This window comes from Anabrus simplex, chromosome 1, assembly GCF_040414725.1.
Source record: "Anabrus simplex isolate iqAnaSimp1 chromosome 1, ASM4041472v1, whole genome shotgun sequence".
Lineage (NCBI taxonomy): Eukaryota > Metazoa > Arthropoda > Insecta > Orthoptera > Tettigoniidae > Anabrus > Anabrus simplex.
This window is the reverse complement of record NC_090265.1, coordinates 803,938,398-803,959,365: the sequence shown is the minus strand read 5'-3', so window position 1 is coordinate 803,959,365 and position 20,968 is coordinate 803,938,398. Positions and strand designations below refer to the sequence as shown.

The 20,968-nt window shown below is 38.8% G+C and overlaps 1 protein-coding gene across 1 annotated transcript in view; it reads left to right on the top strand.

Annotated features, from left to right (window-relative positions):
• The first annotated feature begins 292 nt into the window (after positions 1–292).
• The window catches only part of LOC136857018 (uncharacterized), a 164,203-nt gene continuing 143,527 nt past the window's right edge, over positions 293–20,968 (top strand). The window contains exons 1-2 of the mRNA XM_068224959.1: positions 293–362; positions 13,064–13,291. Coding sequence (XP_068081060.1) covers positions 293–362; positions 13,064–13,291 — 298 coding nt within the window. The remainder of the gene's footprint in view (positions 363–13,063; positions 13,292–20,968) is intronic.

Sequence of the window (20,968 nt, the reverse complement as noted above, 5' to 3'; positions counted from 1 at the left end):
CTGTGCTAGGCTTCAGTACGTCAAATTGCCGCCGCTAACAAGAGAGACAGCGGTGGAAAAAGAAGGCCCAAAGACTCAAAGTTCTCCGGAAGTGTCCGAATTGATGGGATTCACCCATGTGCTACAGTATCACGATTTGTTTTTGCATGTGCAGGACATCTTACGGGTTGCTTATAGTTGGAAATTATTGGTATATTTCAGTTGATCTCGGAACAATTTTAGTTTATCTGAAGTTATTATGTTTAAACGTGACTGTGACCTTGTGATTTTACTTCTGTGAAATGGCTGAACCATGTGTAAGCTGTTGGATAAACCATTCTCGCAACTGAAATATGAAGATAAATTGCTGATAATTAAGAACGGTAAGCCTACCCCACCTCTTACTCACTTACAGTGTGAACAGGGGGAGAAAAACAAGAATCCATACAAAAGGTATTTCAACGTAAATAAGTATGAAAAGTATTTGTGGTTATGTGGCTCATGTGAACTTCTTCACAAACTTTATTGTTGGCCATGCTTATTGTTTGCAAGTGAGATGATGATGATGATAATAATAATAATGTCCGCCTCTGTGGTGTAGTGGTTAGTGTGTTTAGCTACCACCCCCCGAGACCCGGGTTCGAATCCCGACTCTGCCACAAAATTTGAAAAGTGGTACGAGGGCTGGAACGGGGTCCACTCAGCCTTGGGAGGTCAACTTATTAGAGGAGGGTTCGATTCCTACCTCAGCCATCCTCGAAGTGGTTTTCCGTGGTTTCCCACTTCTCCTCCAGGCAAATGCCGGGATGGTACCTAACTTAAGGCCACGGCCACTTCCTTCCCTCTTCCTTGTCTATCCCTTACGATCTTCCCATCCCCCACAAGGTCCCTATTCAGCATAGCAGGCAAGGCCGCCTGGACAAGGTACTGGTCCTCCTTCCCAGCTGTATCCCCCGACCCAAAGTCTCACGTTCCAGGACACTGGCCTTGAGTGTAGAGGTGGGATATCCCACTTAGTACGAGGGAAAAACTAACCCTGGAGGACAAACGGATTAAGAAGAAATAATAATAATAATAATGCATAGCCTCTGGAAAGGCTTGATGGTGACCTGATGAAATGAATGATGAAGACGTCATAAGCACCCAGTCCCCGAGCTAGGGGAATTAAGAGTACGAGGAGGCTGATTCTTTAGCTACCATCTACAGTAGCAGAGGCTAGGGCTTGTGAACCATCCTTAACACAGCAGGCTACTCCGATGGCTATTAGCTGCAGCTCAAAACCCTTAAGGCTCGATGTTCACTAAACCAACTATCGAAAATGGGTAGCCCATGTCTTGATGGCAGCATACGCCACTGGTTGCACCCCAGTCATGGGGTCAGAAGGTAGTGGTAATGAAGCCCCAGCACAACGGCGGGGGGGCTGGTTCTTCTTCAGCAGGGAGTAGTGAAGCTGTTCACTTAGACGTTGTTCGAGCGTCGCCCCACTGGGGAGCTGGGTTCACAGGTAGGAACCGGGTCTGGTAGTTTGGGGCAGCATATGAAGACAGGATAGCCATGTGATATGCAATGGTACTTAGCTCTGCAGCTGATTGGACGATGCCTGAAGTGTTGGTAGTCAGTATGTTAGTTGGGATGGTTACAGTGGGGTACATGATGTTGCTAAAAATTCCTTGAAGTGTACCGCTGAAATTGCCCCGTAGATAAAGATGATATTCAGTTGGAGAGAAAGTGTTCTGGTCTGTCTGTATGAAAGTCCGGAGAAACACTATAAATCGCCGAACCATCACTCAATACCACTGCCGGAGATCAAAAGTCCAGGGGTGAAACCCCACAAATACCACTCCGTCCACCTGTTACAAACACGTTTTCAAGCATCTATTAAATTCTGTGTCGGAATTTGGTGTGTGGGTTTCGTCGGACTATACGACAAAGGATGCCGTGGAGGCCACTGCATAGGCTACTTGGAGCCACCGGCAGTGCCAATGCACTATGAGAGACTTTGTCTCATTTTCAAAAATTGATCAGATGATAAAGTTGTTGATTCTCATAGAGAACCTGAAATCAACTAACTGAGCTTGCATTGCAATATGAGTCCCAGTCCACTATACGCATGTCAGATATCTGTAAATGACCGGTCGTCTAGCAGCTACTGATGCTGAGAAATCAGCATCAAAAACAAACACACTGCAGGTTTCAGTCACTGTCACCGTAGCGTACTTGCTATGGCATGATCGTCTCAACATGAAGGTTCGTGTTCAAATCTCAGCCCGGTGAATTTTTTCTTCGATTGGTACTTTCAAGCCAGTCTTAAGCCATGTGCAGATTTAGCAACACCACCTCGCATTTGAATTCGCCCACAAAGTTATCTGATTGGCTAACTTAAGCAACTGATAAAATGACAACGGCATGAGATATGGAATTATTTATTTTAAATTTTTTATCAGTATGACCAACACACTAACACTCATATACCTGGTTAACGACGTTTCCGACTACCCCGTGTAAGTTCCTTGCAGATATACTTTTCTCGGAAACAACTGACCCTATAGACGTAATGCTTGTTGTGGATATCCGAAAGGTTGGTAAGTATGTGGGCAGTGAATTATATTTTAATAATAATAATAATAATGTTATTGGTTTTACGTCCCAAAAACTACTTTTATGGTTTCCGGAGACGCTGAGGTGTCAGAATTCAGTCCCGCAGAAGTTCTTTATGTACCAGGAAATCTACCAACACAAGGTTGACGTATTTGAGCACCTTCAAATATCACTAGACTGAGCCAGGATCGAACCTGCAAAGTTGGGGAATTCTGTTTTCATAATAGGTCATTAAAATTCTGATAAAATATTAAATGCAAGGAACATACAATATCGTGTGCTCATTCCTTTTTTTTTTTTTTTTTGTGCATGACTATATATTTCTTTATCAGACAGATTTTTATCATTTTCAGCACTTTGATTGATTGATTGATTGATTGATTCATTCATTCATTCATTCATTCATTCATTCATTCATTCATTCATTCATTCATTCTAGATATTTATGAGGTGCTAAGCATCAGTGTAATAATAATTATTATTAAAATAATGTGTCATTGTTCAGTAATCAAATTATGTCTTCTGTTTGTGGTTCTGTGTCAACATTTTCTTATTTCTGGGTAGTAATATAACTTAATATTAAGTTACTTTATGTTCATTATAGAAAGAAAATGAAGGCCAATAATGCCGAAAATATTTTAGAGCAATCAGAAATTTAAAAATGGTAAGCCTATAAATACAGTAGGTTATTCAAAGACAACAGAAAAATCAATATTGTTGTCTATTTAGACAAGGTTTTTAAACAGTTGAAGGAGTCATCCAAACATGATCTCAAGACACTTCTATGCTAATTATCAATCACATATTTTATTCATTTGATCAAAAGGACTTCTTGAATATCTGATTCAATAGTACCTGCAACTTGTGCAGTAATAATAGAAAAACTTATCTAAAATAATGTTCACCTTCCAGATATGTTTTATATCATATTTATTTCTGTACAGCAAGTGTGGTATGTAATCCTTAATCATAATTTAGATAATAGAGCATATTCTCTGTAGACAATGTTTGTTATGAGAGAGATTAGTTGGTATTACTGTGTAAACAGCAGTAATGTCATGTATAGTTTGTGTATTAGATCAGATACTTGAAAATAACTGTCAGACCTTAATATTAAGAGCTTTTTATGTATAAACCTACACAACTTGAGATCTGTGTGTGATATTCTATGCATTATTAAGCACTATTCATTCATACAAAATCTCATTTGCTGAAACTCTTGAAAAGGAAAGTACACCGTTATAGGTAAAAAATTGCAGTTCTCAATTATATTTTTCTTTATAGGCGTAGAATTTGCCTGTAATCTGGTTTTTAAAAATCTTTAAAATGGTACGAAGGCAGTTTTTTTAATAAGGACTGATTTTTATAAAAAATAACCAAACATTTTGTCTTCAAACCACATTGATTTTTAGGTTTTACATACCGGTACATGTCTTTTTTTTTTTTTTTTTTTCCTAGGTAGTTGCCTTGTTTATTTTTAGGCCTTAGACATTAAAACTAAATTTTGAAATCCCTCTTCAAAGAAGTCTGCCACCTGTTCTGACAGCCAAGAGTTCACAGCCGTTCTCAGTTCTTCATCGTCTTTGAAGTGCTTTCTACCAAGATGACGTTTCAGCTGTCAAAAAAGTGGAAATCGCTCGGAGCAAGGTCAGAGGTCTATAGTGGGTGATCCAAAACTTTCCACCTGAAAGAGTCAATCAGTTCTCAAGTCTGGACAGCAGTGTGAGGTCTTGCGTTATTGTGAAGGAGCAAAATTCCCTTTGTCAGCATGCTGTGTCTTTTGTTCTAACCGCACATCTGAGCCTTAGACAATTGATTGAAATCCATTGAGAGAGTGGTTACCATGAATCTTCTGACCTCACGAATTTTTGTGTCAATTGCAGTCACCAAATCTTCTGTGATCACAGATGGTTAACCTAGCATTCTTCGTCACAAACATTTTCACGGCCACTTTTGAACTCTCTTACCTATTTTCGTACTTCACACCTCACAAAGCTGATGATGAATGTTTGCAGCCAACATGTTTCTTGCACTCAAAAAACTTATTACAGACCGTTTCTCTGATGCGGCAGGCAATTCAATAACCTTGAACATTTTAAAGATGCACAGTTCAGCGTACAGTTTAGCTACACAGCTGCAACTGACGCCTACTTGTTTGCAAACAATGTCGGGAGGTAGCGCGCACACTTGTTGCGGTGTGCACACTAATTATGGGATTATTAAAAAACGGCCCTCATTTAAAAAACATACCTTGTATACTATTTCCCCTCAGAATAAAATATATATTGTAGCAATGTAAATCTTAGCAATCTAACCTGGTATAACATGTAGGTGAGAGAGATGTGTTCATTACCAAAGCTAAGGACCCACCATCTCGCCCCAGAAATATATTTACTGTACTTTTACAGCAAAATATTAGAAATCGTCTGACATTTTCCATGCATCTTGACTGAAGAGTCAAAATTTTTTACATATGATGTCACTCCCATAATTCAGCACAGATAGATTTCCTTACCAATTACAGCATAATAAAAACTCCTAAACCAATTGAATTAATGTGGATACACAACTAAACACAGTCTTATGCTGTAGTAGGCCAATGATTTGGTCATCATGTTGAGAATTAAGGTGATCATGTGAGGAAGTAAGATGAGCAACTAGTGTTATGTTATACCAATATAAATGGTCCGTTATAGGACATTATAAATTTTCCAGCTAACTCATTCCTGGTTGCCAGCATTTCGCCCCCGTGTGCTAGGTTAGGCTCATCAGTTGGTACCTAGCACACCTACCAAGACGCATGGGTAGTGCATACCGTGGAGGCCACTGCGTAGGCTACTTGTAGCCACCGTCAGTGCCAATACACTATGAGAGACTTTGTCTCACTACCAAAAATTGACGCCTGCTTTTATGTTGTTTTTAATTCCTTGATTGACATCACTGATGAAGGGAATGAATATTGTTCCTGAAACATGTATGATAAAATAAATAATTTTTATTTATTAAAAGTGTATTGACAAGGTGGATCCAACATAAACTATTTTAAATAGTTTCTTTAATAGATTTAGAAACAAGAGAATACCATCATGTGGGGACTAGAAAGAGGAGAACATCATCATAAGGCTGAGGAGAAATTGTATACCTTTTCCATTATCTCCTCTGCTTCAAAAGATATATTTGTAAAGGTCTGGGTACACCACTTGCTACATTCAACTCTGTCCTGTGTTTGTTGCTCAATAACTTTCACTTTTACACATGGTTTTCATCATAATTCAAAAACTATTGAAGATTTTTGCATGAAATGTTACATCATTGTGTATTTTATTTCTATTTAGGGTTAAAAAGTAATTAGGTAGTAATGCAAATATTTGAAAAATTGATATTAAACATAACAGTTAAGATAATCTCTGAAGGAAAATTCTTGAGTATGTTGATATTATTCTTCAAATCATTTCAGCAAAAGAATAATGTAAGTACAGTCCTGTGTGAATTAATCATAACAATAGAATTTTTTCATTATTTTCTCAATAGTTTAGCGACCATGTGCTAAACATGACTTATTCTTAGTTCCTGCGCTCTCTACATGTTATTTGCACTGTCATTTGGTGTTGTTGAATTTGTGTGGTATTGTTGTGGATAAAAGTGGTATTTATTTTGAAGTGAGTCATGTTGTAGGATTTTTGAGGTGGTAGTAATCCCTATTTCTTCAGTGAATTGGGCTCCCAAGAAGCATTGTGTGATTATAGAATTATCTCACAATACTCCTATGACACAAAGAGAGTTAGCTACTAAATTTGGTGTCAGTGTAGGCACTATAAATAAAATTATTCAGAGATACAAACAAACTAGATCATTTTCACCAAAGAAAACAGGGAACTGTGGCAGGAAAAAGAAAATGCCAACTGATGACTGTTTTCTCCTCAGGAGAAGTAAATTAAACCCTAGGCTAACTGCTGTGGACTTAGCACATGAATTGGGGGAAAGGGGATTGTATCTGCATGTTTCTAATATTTGCCGTAGACTTCTGTTAGCTGGAAGGAAAGCCTGCAAACCTGTAAAGAAACACCTTCTAACAGGAGAAATGCACAAGAAATGTCTTTTTTGGGCACAGAGTCATCAGGACTGGACAATGGAATAATGGAAGACAGTTATTTTCTCTGATGAGAGTTATTATCAAGTGCAGGGGAAGAGGGTTCAATATGTGCGCCGAGCATATAATGAGGCAACAACTTCACATCATTTGCAACAGACCGTAAAATACCCCGTGCAGAAGATGTTTTCGGGGTCTTTCACACATGAAGGATTGAGACCCTTAGTACCAGTTGAAGGGATGATGACATCTGACCAGTACATCCAAATACTGCAAAGGGGGGTTGTTCGCGAGCAGTGTTGCCAACTCAGCGGATTTTCCGCCAAATTTGGCGGATTTTAAAATAGAACAGCAGATAAATTTTCCATTTATTGGACAGCGGATTTTTTGATGGATTTTCAAACTTCTTTTAGCGATTTTCAGCGATAACAATATCACCTTTCATCACCAGGAGAAAAAAAATATATTGTACTTACTACGGCATGATAGTCTACTTATTTCCGTTGTATTGAACTTTTGCTGCATGCTACGACTCGTTTTATAGACCAGCCCACAGCCTCAGTCAGAATTTGTTACAATCGTTACTGTACTCTTGATGACCTGGGTAGTGTCTTATTTGATAACATGTTTCTTTTGACATCAGGTTCTTTTTGATACGTCAATATGTCGACAGAATAGGTTAAAAAGTAGTCTGATATTTTGTAAAGAGTGGTTAAATAATTAACTTTAAAAGATTGGTTGATTGAGCTTCCCACTGATCCCAAATACCGATGATGCATCTATTGGCAGTGCAATATAAACGCGAAATTGTTTGACATTATTTCTTTCCCCACTTATCAAAAACAATGAAAACAGTAATGAAAGTGAAAATAACTTTTGAAATAGATTTGAAAATTTCCGTATGTGCTTTGCTGCTGTGAACTGCCAGCATATGCTTTGAAACAGAATAGTACCAGATGGCTTAATATGATACCACAGGTCCTCAACCCAGCACATCTACTTCAGAGCATATAGTGCGAGGAGGAGAAGATGATGAACTCCTGTTCTGAAACTGGTGAGTGTTGAGTTAATCTCTTTAATTAAAACAGCTGGTATATGCTATTTTGCTTCAGTTGGAAATTTAGCGGAATTTAGTGGATTTTCAACTAAAATTTAGCGGAGAAAAGATTTATGGGTTGGCAACACTGTTCGTGAGCTGTAGAAGAGGTTTCCAGATGGTGACGGAATTTTTCAGCAAGATCTATCTCCTTGCCATACTTCAAAGAAAGTGAAAAAAAATTGCCGTGAAAACAATATTTGTGTTTTAGAGTAGCCAGGGAACTCTCCTGACATAAATCCCATAGAAAACTTGTGGGCTATTTGCAAAGGAGACTCGCAAAACTTGACTGCTCCACCAAAGTACACATGGTATGTGCTCAAAGCTTGTGGAATCAATGCTAAATCATGTAAAAGAACTTATAAAACACAAAGGAGGACATATTACCTATTAGAAGTTATTCAAGGTAGGTATTATGTAAATACATTTTTAAAATGCAAAAGGTGTACTTTATTGACGCATTCCAATTAATTCACACAGAACTATATGAGTTTGAAGTGAATGCTTCTCATCCGGTTGCCAGACATCATGCCTAGTTTAAAGATCGAGCAGCATGTGAATTTGAAATTCCTTGTGAAACTGAAAGAAAAAAAGGAAAGAAATGTACAGAGAGTCTTCTATGTCATGTTCATGAGCTTTTGTGTGGCATAAAAGTTTAATGAGGGTTAGAGGAGGTGGAATACGATGAGTGTCTGGGTTGTCCAATCTCAGCATAAACTGATGAAAAGTTTTAGAAAATTAGTGAAACTGTGCATGCAGATCAACAACTGAGTATCAGGATGATTGAACAAAAGAAAACTGTGTTTGAAACTGGTCTCTGCATCAGGACAATGCACCAGATCACAATGCCCTTTCTGTGAAGATTTTTGGCTGATAGATGTATTCCAGTTCTTGAACATCCCTCATACTGGCCAGATCTGGTCCGTTGTGACTTTTTCTCTTCATCAAAGTGAAAAGTGTGTTGAAGGAAACTCATTTTCAGTCCATGGAAGAGTTAAAAGCAAATACGGCTTAAGTATTGCACAGGTTGACAAAATTAAATGCCGTATGACTTTTAGTGCCAGGAGTGTCCAAGGACATGTTCGACTCACCAGGTGCAGGTCTTTTGATTTGACACCCGTAGGTGACCTGCATGTCATGATGAGGATGAAATTATGATGAAAACAACACATACACCCAGCCCATGTGGCAGCGGAATTAACCAATGATGGTTAAAATTCACGACCTTGCTGGGAATTAAACTGGGACCCCTATGACCAAAGGCCAGCATGCTAACCATTTAGCCATAGAGCCGGACTACAAAAATATAATGTACAAATTTGACCAAATTTATACATCTCCAGGATGGCAGAATCAATACCTCTGTACATATCAAGCCCACCAACCATCAGCAGTATTTCCAATACGACAGTCTTCCCGCATATCACACAAAATGATCTCTACCATTAAGCCTTGCCACTCGGGCCAAACAGATTTGTTCAGTCCCTAAAGTCAGTCCCTTCTATGACAACCTGAGGAAGGCTTTTAATGCTAGGGTTTACCCCCACCTAATTGGTTGACTGCCAGATCTCCCAAGCCAGTGCCTTCATAACCACACATCATCCTAGTCTGCACAAAATCAATCACTTCTAAAACTCAAGTCTTTTCTCATCCTCACCCCACACCTACGATCTTCTTCCAAAAAGCCCTACAGTCACATTGAGGTACTTACCAAATCTCAAAAACATGCTCCCTGGCTATGAACCACACGAACTTCCACCTCCTTTCTGGGTCTTTTCTCTATGAACACAGCCACTGTATGACCTTCTGACATGACCTTCAATGTTAGGCCCCTTTAAACAACAAGCAACAACAACTGACCTTTTGTTTACCGATACCTGCACCACTTTCACCAGTATCATCAGCAAGTCTTCCCATACAAGTAGGCCTAGTCATTTCATCCAACATCATCTAGCAGCTTCAGTGCTGACTCCCCAGCTTTCTACATTGGCTTAACTACCAAAACTCTAGCTAAATGTATATGCGGCTATTGCAGAACCTGCAGAGCCCTTAAGATGGATCTTTCTGTTACCATTCACATCCGGCACCATCAAACCACATTTGATGATTGTTTCACAGCTTAATAAACATTTACCCCCAAATTCCCACCCTCTTACCCTTAAAGATGTCCACCTTTGTAGTGTAACGGTTAGTACTATTAGCTGCCATCCTCAGAGGCCCGGATTCGATTCCCTGTACTGCCAGAAATTTAAGAATGGCAGGAAGGCTGGTATGTGGTTTAAATGGTACATGCAGCTCACCTCCATTGGGGGTGTACCTGAAAAGAGCTGCACCACCTCGGGATGAGGACACGAGTTTACTTACTTACCCTTAAAGATTCTGAAGTTGGGCATCAACTGGTGCTCAGGTCTACGCAAGACCCTGACCTTAAACTTAGATAGTTGCTTCTTTTTCCCATTCTCTTGTCTTATCAATCTCCCCAACTCTCCTTACCTTACAACTTCTACGAGTCAACAGTGATCACTAGCATTCTTATTCTATCCTCCAGTAATGAAGGCTGCAGCCAAAAATCTTGGAATCATGTCTTGGAAACAAGTGCACTCTCAGAATTACTTTTCACTGTAGGAATAGATGATAAAATAATGACGAGAGTGGCAGAGGAAATTGGAGAAGGATACGTGATAGCAATAGTGTTTGTAGACGATTTGATACAATGGGGAGGGATGCATGGGATGAAGGAGTTCCAGGATATGGTATGAAATTTAGTACAGGGTGAGTCTCACAAGGATTGCTGTCCATCCTGCATGCCGCATGTCAGTAAACAAAACCAAGGTCAATGTCATGCCATTCCTGTATGGCCATAGTAAGCCCATCAACTTTGATGAATAGATAATTGGATTTAAAACAGGTAGAAAAACAATAAAATCCCATTACAGTAAGTGTTGAAAATATTCTCCCTCAACCTCTAGACAAGCACTGTAACTTGTGATGATATTCCGGTTTACTCTCTGCAATTCAGCCTCATAAATCTTCAAAATTTTGGTGCAAATTGCATTTTTCTGTTTATCTGTGGTGTGGGGGCTACTTCTGTACACTCCATCTTTCAAAATACGGTACCCAACAAATACAATCAAAGTTTATAATTTTCTTGTTCCATATTGATGACCATATAATTATTGTAGATAAATGAGGTAATTCACCTAATCAATACAATATAAAATCAGTACCGTACTTCAATGTATTTTAATTGTGGTACTAGTTTTGGCCTATTGATATTAGGATATAATCAGCCATAAGGTCTTAAAACACTTTTTAAAACAATTGGCCATACATATAACAACAATAGATAGCATAATACTACAAAATAGTTCTGATCTAATAATCAATATACACTAAAATAAGTTACCGATACTGTCTTGGGGATGTAACACAACACTTGAAAATTCTTATGATATGTTTGTTTATTTTTCATGCCTTCATTTGTGGTGAAGTTAAGGCTCACGGGCCCTCTCTTACACTTAACCCATATTATCTATAATAAACTTCATAAAACAGAATAATGAAATAATGTAACAAAATATAAATCCTAACCTCATTCGTTCCCCCATTCATACTGCCATTCATACAAACTGGTTATACATTTAATAGGTAATCTCAGCAAGGCCACTTGAAAGAAGCTAAAGAAGTGCAATTCCTAATACTGACTGGAAGGGAATTCCATAGCCTTGCACCAGACACTTGAAAGGAGCGGTTAAATGAAGATGAGCAATGCACAGGAATTGAGAGTGTTTTTCTTTTTTTGCTAGTTGCTTTACATCGCACCGACACAGATAGGTCTTATGGCGATGATGGGACAGGAAAGAGCTAGGAGGGGGAAGGAAGCGACCGTGGCCTTAATTAAGGTATAGCCCCAGCATTTGCCTGGTGTGAAAATTGGGAAACCACAGAAAACCATTTTCAGTGCTGCCGACAGTAGGGTACGAACGTACTATCTCCCGAATACTGGATACTGGCCGCACTTAAGCGACTGCAGCTATCGAGCTCAGTAATTGGGAGTGTAGTAGTAGATCATGTGTTATGTTCATGAGAGGAGGAGAGTAAATTAAACTTTGAGGATAAATACTGGGGTTTAGATTCATTCAACAGACGAAATACGAGAGTTGCAATGTGAAGATGTCATAGCTTATTGATTTTTAACCGGGAGAGAACTTCATAATAGGGGGAGATATGAGATGAAAATTTAATTGAAAATATAAACTTAATGCACGAGTTCATTGCCCTCTTTAATTTTAATGTTTGTTCCATGGTTGCATCTATCATTGCAATATCATAAGGGAAATATGAGGGTCTGGATAAGTTTAATTTTCATGCTTAGCGGAAGAAGTGATTGGCGTGTTTTGAGAGGGTGAAGTGACGAGTGAATTATCCTACAGATGCTTGTTATGTGCTCACTCCAATCTAGTGTGTCACTTATGATAATCCCAAGATTTTTTATCGACTTCTAAAATGGTATAGCTACACCACACAGCAAAAGTGAAGGCAATAACTTCTTATTAAGGGTATTTAACTGCCTTTGATGCCCTATTATAACAGCTTGTGTCTTTTTAGGATTAATTAATAAACAGTTCTTATTAGAATAAGAGCTAATCAGATATAAAATAGAATTCATCTGATGAATTCCAAACTCAATATCAACAGCTTTGCAGTGATAATATATTTGTGGATCATCTGCATATAAATGATACTTACAGTTACTGAACTGAGAAGATATATCATTGATATATAGAGTAAACAGAAGAGGTCCAAGCACAGATGCCTGTGGGACACCTGTTTGCTTCGTCTTCCAGTCCGTGGTCATGCCGTTTATGACAACACGTCGCTGATTGGTGAGGTATGAAGCAAAGAGCTGAATAGTAGAGGGACTCAGATTAAATCTTTGTAGTTTCACTAATAATATGTCAATATCTACTGTGTCAAATGCACTGCTAAAGTCAAGTAAAATAAGTATAGTCACTTTCTGCTCATCTATAGCTCGTCTAATGTCATCTGTAATTCTTAGTAGTGCCATCCCTGTACTATGTTGGTATACTTCAATAAATATAAATCACCGTCTTGAAGATCCATAAATAATTTGTTGAACACTTTTATAAAACTGATGACAAATTAAGATAGAATAGATTGATGTTGAAGTAGATCTTAGTTGATTATGTTATGAAACAAAGATAAATAGGTTGCATAGACTTTGGCTATGTTTCATCTGTAATAGTACATTAAATTAATGAGTATTGTTCATGTAGCAGTGGACGATACTCACAAGAGGCTATATTGTTCACTGGGATTATCCCGTGACGAAGATTGTCCTGTGGATGGAGGCTGGTCTCCTTGGGGTATCTGGGGCCCATGTCAAGGAGAATGTGGACAAGTAGGGCGTCGTATGAGACAAAGGACCTGCACAAATCCTATGCCTGTTAACGGAGGTTCACCATGTACTGGTGAGGACACAGAGTCAGAGGCATGTGAACTCAAAGGTAAGCAATGCATATAAATAGTTTACTTTTGATGCACTTTAAAAAAATCCATGGTGTAACAGTCCCAAAGGCTTACCAAACAACTGCTGCCCACCGCTCAGCCCAAAGGTCTGCAAATTACGAGGTGTTGTGGTCGGCATGATGAATCCTCCTGGCTGCTATTCTTGTTTAATGCACTTACCTACTGTTATATCTTTAACAAATACCAGTCTTCATTGCACTAGCTTGCTTCTTATTCCAGACTTAATTCTTGTCACAACCAATATTACCAATTATTATTATTATTGTATCAGAAATATAATTTACAGAGTTCACTTATTCATAACAAACATAACAAACTGTAACACAGATAAAAATCACAGCATTTCTCACCAATCTCGACCAGAACCTAGCAACATCAAGTGCATTCCGTGTTGCATAAAAAAGGTCATCTTCAGGGCAGGAAGATGGACACAGTGAACACTGGAGCATGTGCTGCATGGTTTGTTCTTCGCCCCATCTTGCTAGGTTGACTTTGGATCTGCCCACTCCTGTCCTCACTCTGTGCAAGGACTTCCAAACAGATCAGTCTTCATGACATCCAGGTGGCAAACGCTCTGCAACTGTCATCTTTCCTGGGATGACAGGGACTTTGGCTTTCCAATAATACCAATATATACATATATACAGTAAAGACTTGAATTGCGAGAATAATTAGTTCTGTAAACATGCTTAATCAAAGTGAATTTTCCCATAAGTAATTGAAATGCAGATGATTTGTTCCAAAACCCAAAAATATGTATTGATACAAAATGATCCACATGAGAAGCAACTTTCCTACCTTCTACAGCATGTAGCCATTGCCTTGATACTCTCATGACTTCTTTTGCTGCATCCAGACCCTTTAGTTCTTCTTTAATATTAATTTAATAAATGCTTTAGTATACAGTAGAGTATGTATACAGTCATAGTGACTTCAGACGAACTGAGAAAATTACGATCGGAATGAATGAAAAAGTACTGGGCAGATCACAAGCACCAGTCAGCACAACCTTCAAACAGAAAGTGAACATGGAACGACTCAAATGGCCCAATGTGGCCAATAAAGTTAGTAATAATATGGAATTAGTTGATGTAGCAAGGCAACCAAATTCATCTCCGTACAGGCCATGAAGGCCCTTGGAGGGATGGAAGGTAAAGGCTCCCACTATCTGTAACCTGGGCACTTGGTGGGGTAGAGTGGTTAGCTCTATGCCCAGCTGCCTTTGCTTCCAGGACTTAACCTGGTACTCATTTTTGGTATAGGCTGAGTGAACTTCAGGTCCATACACACCTCCGGAAGCAGAAATCTTGTTTCTTAAATGGCCGAGAGGACGTGTTGTGCCAATCACATGACACCTCGTAATCTGCAGCTCTTCAGGCTGAGCAACATTTGCTGTAGTGCATGCGGTTTGTTTGTAGGTTTTTCTTAAGTGTGACAATTATCATGAAGAGGACAGGAACTTCTTTGGAACTTTTATTCAAAGTGTCGAAGCAGAGTCTCAACAAACTCAAACTAGCCAATGAAATAACTGTTTAATGATTTAAATAAGATTGCCAACACTGTTACTTTAAGAGAAAAGGGTTTTCTTGTTTATAAAGAAGTCCATGGAATCTCAGAAACAGGCAGGACGAGGTGTATCAACATAATAGTCATCAATCCTGAGACAATAGTAGGTACTATCATATACCCAACCATAAGAACAACCATCTGATGTGCACATCAAAAAATGCTCCATCTATAATCCAACCATCCCTTACTACAAATCAAAGTATTAACTTGACAACATTAAGGTCATTGGTCTAATGGTTGGTGCAAGAGGTATGATCCCAGGCTTCTTCGCAAAATTCTGCAGGGACTTCCATCTGGACAATGCTTTTGTTCTAAGAATTGCAATTACTGCTCTGAAAGGTTCAATTGCAATATTACACAATAATTTCAATGGACCCTAAACTACAGGTACAAAGTTTTTTTTTTTAATGATTTTTCCAAATTCTCTTATTTTAAATTATGGAATCACATTGATCAGTAGGCTTTGTCTTTTGGTAATCCCTGAAAGGGGGAAGCATATTGTTTTTTCTCAAGCAATAAAAATAAATGCTAAAAGATTAATTATAGCACAATTTTTGTCTGAGTATGAACTCAAAATACCTTTCCAAGTGCTTGTAACTGTTTGGACTGGGCGAGTTGGCCACGCAGTTAGGGGTGCGTGGTTGTGAGCATGGATCTGGGAGATAGTGGGTTCGAATCCCACTGTCAGCAGCCCTGAAGTGGTTTTCCATGGTTTCCCATTTTCAAACAAGGCCGCTTCCTTCCAACTCCTAGGCTTTTCCTATCCCATCGTTGCCATAAAACCTAACTGTATCAGTGCGATGTAAAGCCACTAGCATAAAAAATATTTTAAAAATAACTGTTTGGTAAATAAATCAGGATTAGAGCTCAAACTTTTAGGTGCTTAAAAATTAACAATTATTTATTTTTTATGTGCTTATGAAGTTAAAAATATGTTTAAAAAAAGGATTGAAACTGTTTGGTATATAAATCAGGATTAGAACTCAAACTTTAAGGTGCTTAAAAATCAACAATTATTTATTTTTTATGTGCTTAGGAAGTCAAAATATGTTGCAAAAAGATTGAAAATATTTTCTAGCCAATGAGTAAACCGTGAATAACAACCTCTGGGTTTAAATTGGGCATATAAGCTGTGATAATTATCATGGAACACTGACTTGTACCTTGAAAATATACATTCAGCATCACAGGATTTTAGTCCTACATATTTATAACACATAATATCACCAGTATTGTCTGGCTCCATAGCTAAATGGTTAGCATGCAGGTCTTTGGTCTCAGGTGTCCCGGGTTCGATTCCCAGCAGGGTCGGGAACTTTAACCATAATTGGTTAAATCTGCTGGCACGGGGGCTGGGTGTATGTGTCGTCTTCATCATCATTTCACCCTCATCACGACGCGCAGGTTGCCTATGGGCATCAATTCAAAAGACCTGCACCTGGCGGGCTGGATATGTCCTCGGACACTCCTGGCACTAAAAGCCATATGCCATTTCATTTCATTACCAGTATCCATATTTTTCATCTGTTCAAAGATTTCCACATTGTCCTCCTTTAAATGTTTCGAATTGTACTCATTACTTGCATCCCTTTATTTTTATTTAAACATGAAGGAATTTCTCCCCGACTTTTTTTTTTTTTTTTTTTTTTTTTTTTTTTGCCTTTGAACCACTGATTTCATTGAGTTAGTTTTCAATGTTGTTGATTCCTTTTATTGTTTCAATCAATCAATCAATCAATCAATCAATCAATACTGATCTGCATTTAGGGCAGTTGCCCAGGTGGCAGATTCCCTATCTGTTGTTTTCCTAGCCTTTTCTTAAATGATTTCAAAGAAATTGGAAATTTATTGAATATCTCCCTTGGTAAGTTATTCCAATCCCTAACTACCCTGTCAGCAATGGTTCAGATTTTTCCAACTTGGTAATGCAGTGAAGGAGGAAACCAAAATTTAAACTAATGAAAGTCAAATCAACTTTAAATGTTATTAATGGGGTCTGAAATGTGTTCTGCAGAATTGCTGTAGAAGATGCATTATCTCTATCAAGTTCATTCATTACAGAATAAACCACTTCAAAATGTGCTGTATAATACACAACGGCATGCGATGAAGTACCCCGATGTGTGATAACTGGAATGAAGGTGCTCTATTTTTAAAAAGTTCTGTTCTACTTGGTTACTTCACAAAAACCTTTTTTCCATTAACAAGCAACTTATCTACATTCAGATAAAGCACACTAAATTTGTTTCATAGACTGTATGCAGAGCGTGCAGTAAACAGGTAACATGAATCATTGTACGATAGCTCACTCTTCTGGTGTTTAATCATATATGGAGCAGCATCAGTAACTAGTAACAACACATTATCATATTTCAAACCTCTTAGCCAGACAATATGCATAACCTCATTGAAAACATTTGTTACAGTTGTGTGATTCACTGTAGATGCTAAAAGAAAATATGGTATTTCTCTAACAGTGTTTCATCATCTTTCAAACTAAACCAAACCAAACACCATAGCACAACTTCCCTGAAGGGCCATGGCCTATCAAGCGACCACTACTCAGCTTCAAGGCCTGAGGCCTGCAGTGTATGAGGTGTCATGTGGTCAGCACAACAAATCCTTTCAGCTGTTACTCATGGCTTTCTAGACGGAGACCACTATTTCACTGCCAGATAGCTCCTCAGTTGTAATCACGTAGGCTGAGTAGATCTTGAACCAACCCTCAGATTCAGGTAAAAATCACTGAATCGAATAGGGAATCAAACCCAGGACCTCCGGGTAAGAGGCAAGAATGCTACCCCTACAACACGGGGCTGGCCTCATCATCTTTCAGATTACCAATTACAACATTCACAATTTTCCTTCTATTACTATCACTTGTTTTGTCATCTGGCTAATTGGTTAGCACGCTAGCCATTGGTCCAAGGGATCCCAGGTTTGATTCCTGGCTGGATCAAGGATTTTAACTTTCATTTGTTATTTCCTCTGGCTCAGTATCTGAGTGTGTGAAGATCAGAAGATTAGGATTCCAGTCCTCCTTGATATGCAGGTCATGGGCGTCAACTCAAAAGACCTACATCAGACCTCTCTGGAGGCCATATGCCATTATTATTATTATTATTATTATTACTGTTATGTTTCATCACACAAAATCCATTTTTCATTCTCACATGACTGTGTAAATCTATGAAAAAAAAAAAGTCTTCACGATTATTGATTTCTGAGAGTAGAATATCTGCAGAAATAAATGCCTTCTCACATTGTTGAATATTTCACAAATGTTGACGATCCTGAAGAAGAAGAAGAAGAAGAAGAAGAAGAAGGAGAAGGAGGAGGAGAAGAAGAAGAAGAAGAAGATGATGATGATGATGATGATGATTATGATGATGATGATGATGATGATTTATCAAAATAAAAGAGTGCCTGGTTGGTCGATTTCTTGAAACAGAGCTGCTGTATGTTTGTTTGGTTGTTAGCCCAAAGGCTGGTTGGATCCTCAGATAGCACCATCAAAGTTTATGCACTTACAAGGAAACCACAAAAACCGATGACAGCACCTACACTAGGCACGATGAGGAGCGAGGTAGTTTGCCATTGCTTTTCTCACTAGACTAGCTCAACCAGAACTATGAGTAGCACCTTTCATAACACTTGGGCACACCCATACCTCAGGAGCTTCCAGACTGTCACAGCCATGAATGGTGCTGGGACTGTGGTGGAAGTTATGATTTGCTCTGAGCTGTGCCAATAGAGAGATGAGGAAGTACTGCATCCCAGCAGCTGGGCTATATGCTTATGTTCACTTCAATGATACATCACTTCAAAACGTTGTCAGGCTCCTTGGCTGAATAGTCAGCATAGTGTTCTTCAGTTCAGAGGGCCTCGGGTTCAATTCATGACCAGGCCAGAGATTTTAACCTTAAATGGTTTATTCCCCTGGCTCGGGGACTGGGTGTTTGTAGTGTCCCCAATACCCCTGCAACTCACACATTACATGCAACACTATCCTCCCCTACAATAACGCGGAGTTTCCACCCTTGTTGGGTGTCTGCCTTCTTCTTATTCTTATTGTTGTTGTTGTTGTTGTTGTTGTTGTTACCGTGTTTTTGTGGAATCGCAGAAAGAGGTGGAAGAAGGTACTGGATAGAATGGGTCTATCTACTATATCAAAGATTAAGTTAAAACTTTAACATAGGTTATATTTCTCTTTAAATCACAAACTTAACAAACTTTTCACTTGGTGAAATAATAAAGTGACAGGTACAAATAGCAATCTAGAAACAAAAATTGGAAAAACCAAGATGAGAGAATTTAACAGGTTTTGGGCTTCAAGCCCCAAATTTCCACTTTACAATATTGCCAATAAGTTAGTGTTTACATAGACAAGGATAAATCTCCCAAAACAAGAGCACTTTGCTCCAACCGATACAATTTACAGCCTTCCAGAGGCACCTCTCAATATTACAGTTGAACTTAGAAAAGAACTTACATGCTCTCCAACATTAACCAAGGAGACCGCGCTCCCAATTTCTTACAGCCTATTCAAGGCAACATTACATCAAGTCTTTACAATTTAATACACAGGGATAACTAGTACCCTAACTACTGGGCCTTCATGGAAAAGAAAAACAGGTTAAATAGCTGGCCCAAATACAAAATGATTGGAGGCGTACACTTGCACTCCTAGAAAATTTAAAACCCTAACTGGGCTCTTGGCCTGATGATGCAGAGGCTAATCCCAAGCTACTGAGGTGACTAGAATGGAGATTAATCTAACGATTTATAGAAAAGAGAAAAGGTTACAAAATCGTAGTCACCTCAACTTAAAATGAAGGGGAACTCAACAGGGTAACACACTCTCTATCGCCGATTTACAGCTTTAAGAATTTATGAACGTTTACATTAGCCGAAAGAAGGTTTACATTTTAGAAAACAGGAGGTTACATAATTAGAAATTTGAACCTTCCCCTCGTGTAAGTCTGCAGAGGTAGCTACAGAAAAATAACACTTGTGATCATTACCTTGGCTGATGGACTGCCTGGCGAAGAATGAGGTGCCCTGCCTCCTGTCTTAACACACACTCTCAGAAATACGGTGATCCAAAGCCAAGGTAGCCTGCAAGGCCGCAGCTTATATACGCAAGGGAAAGGACTAATCCGGACACAACCTCTCAATTTTATTGACAGAATCAAAAAGTTACACCCAAAAACCAACAAGAAGCCTGTGATAGGCTGGAAAATAATTACAGAAAATTCCTTATTGGCTAGATTAAAAAACTGGTGGAATGAGAAGGAAGTGTTGCAGACTTTGAAATATATATTTAAAAAAAACACATGAAATTTAATTTACTTGAAAAATCCTATAAACACAAAATTTCTTTCAATAACAGATTATTCCACTTTGCACCACAGTGTGTGACCTCAGTTTTGTAGAGACATCTATGGAGAAAAGTTCAAACTTCTTGAAGTAAACAAACACAAAGCTTATAAATCCAATCAGTTTAGGCAACTTCACCCTAACACAATTACTCAATACTTCAATGGTGACATCTTCAGGTCAATGTCTCAACTTCATGCCGTAGGTGTTTCACACATTTTGTTAGAGAGATAGCGTTCCTTAAGGTGCTTCTTTTAAATGAGCAAAGTTGAGGTGTAACTCCTGGTACAGACCCCCCCCCCCCCCTCCACCCCCACCCCCCCGAAGGTCCTTCCTTGGGGTGACACAGAAGAAATTTGACAGAAGAAGATTTGCACGTAGAAATCTTTATAGGAGAGAAAATTTTTCCTGAAAGTCTGTTTTTAGCAAATTAATTTGGAAAACCAGATTTGAAGTCTTTTGGCCATCATAGAATACTTGGATATGCCAATTGAGTTTGACAGCAAGGCCTGCCTCCGCTGCCGATACCCAGGTGAGGTCGCCAGAACCCCCCAAGTACCCTCAGATACATCTCTCCCGCTACTACAAGAAGGGTAGTCGTGGTGATGGTCGTCGCAGTTTAGATGTACATATGCAGTCCCCAGATGGGTTGGCAGTAGGGTTACTGCACCTCAGCCCTTGCCGGAAAGATGGACTCCACCGTGCCG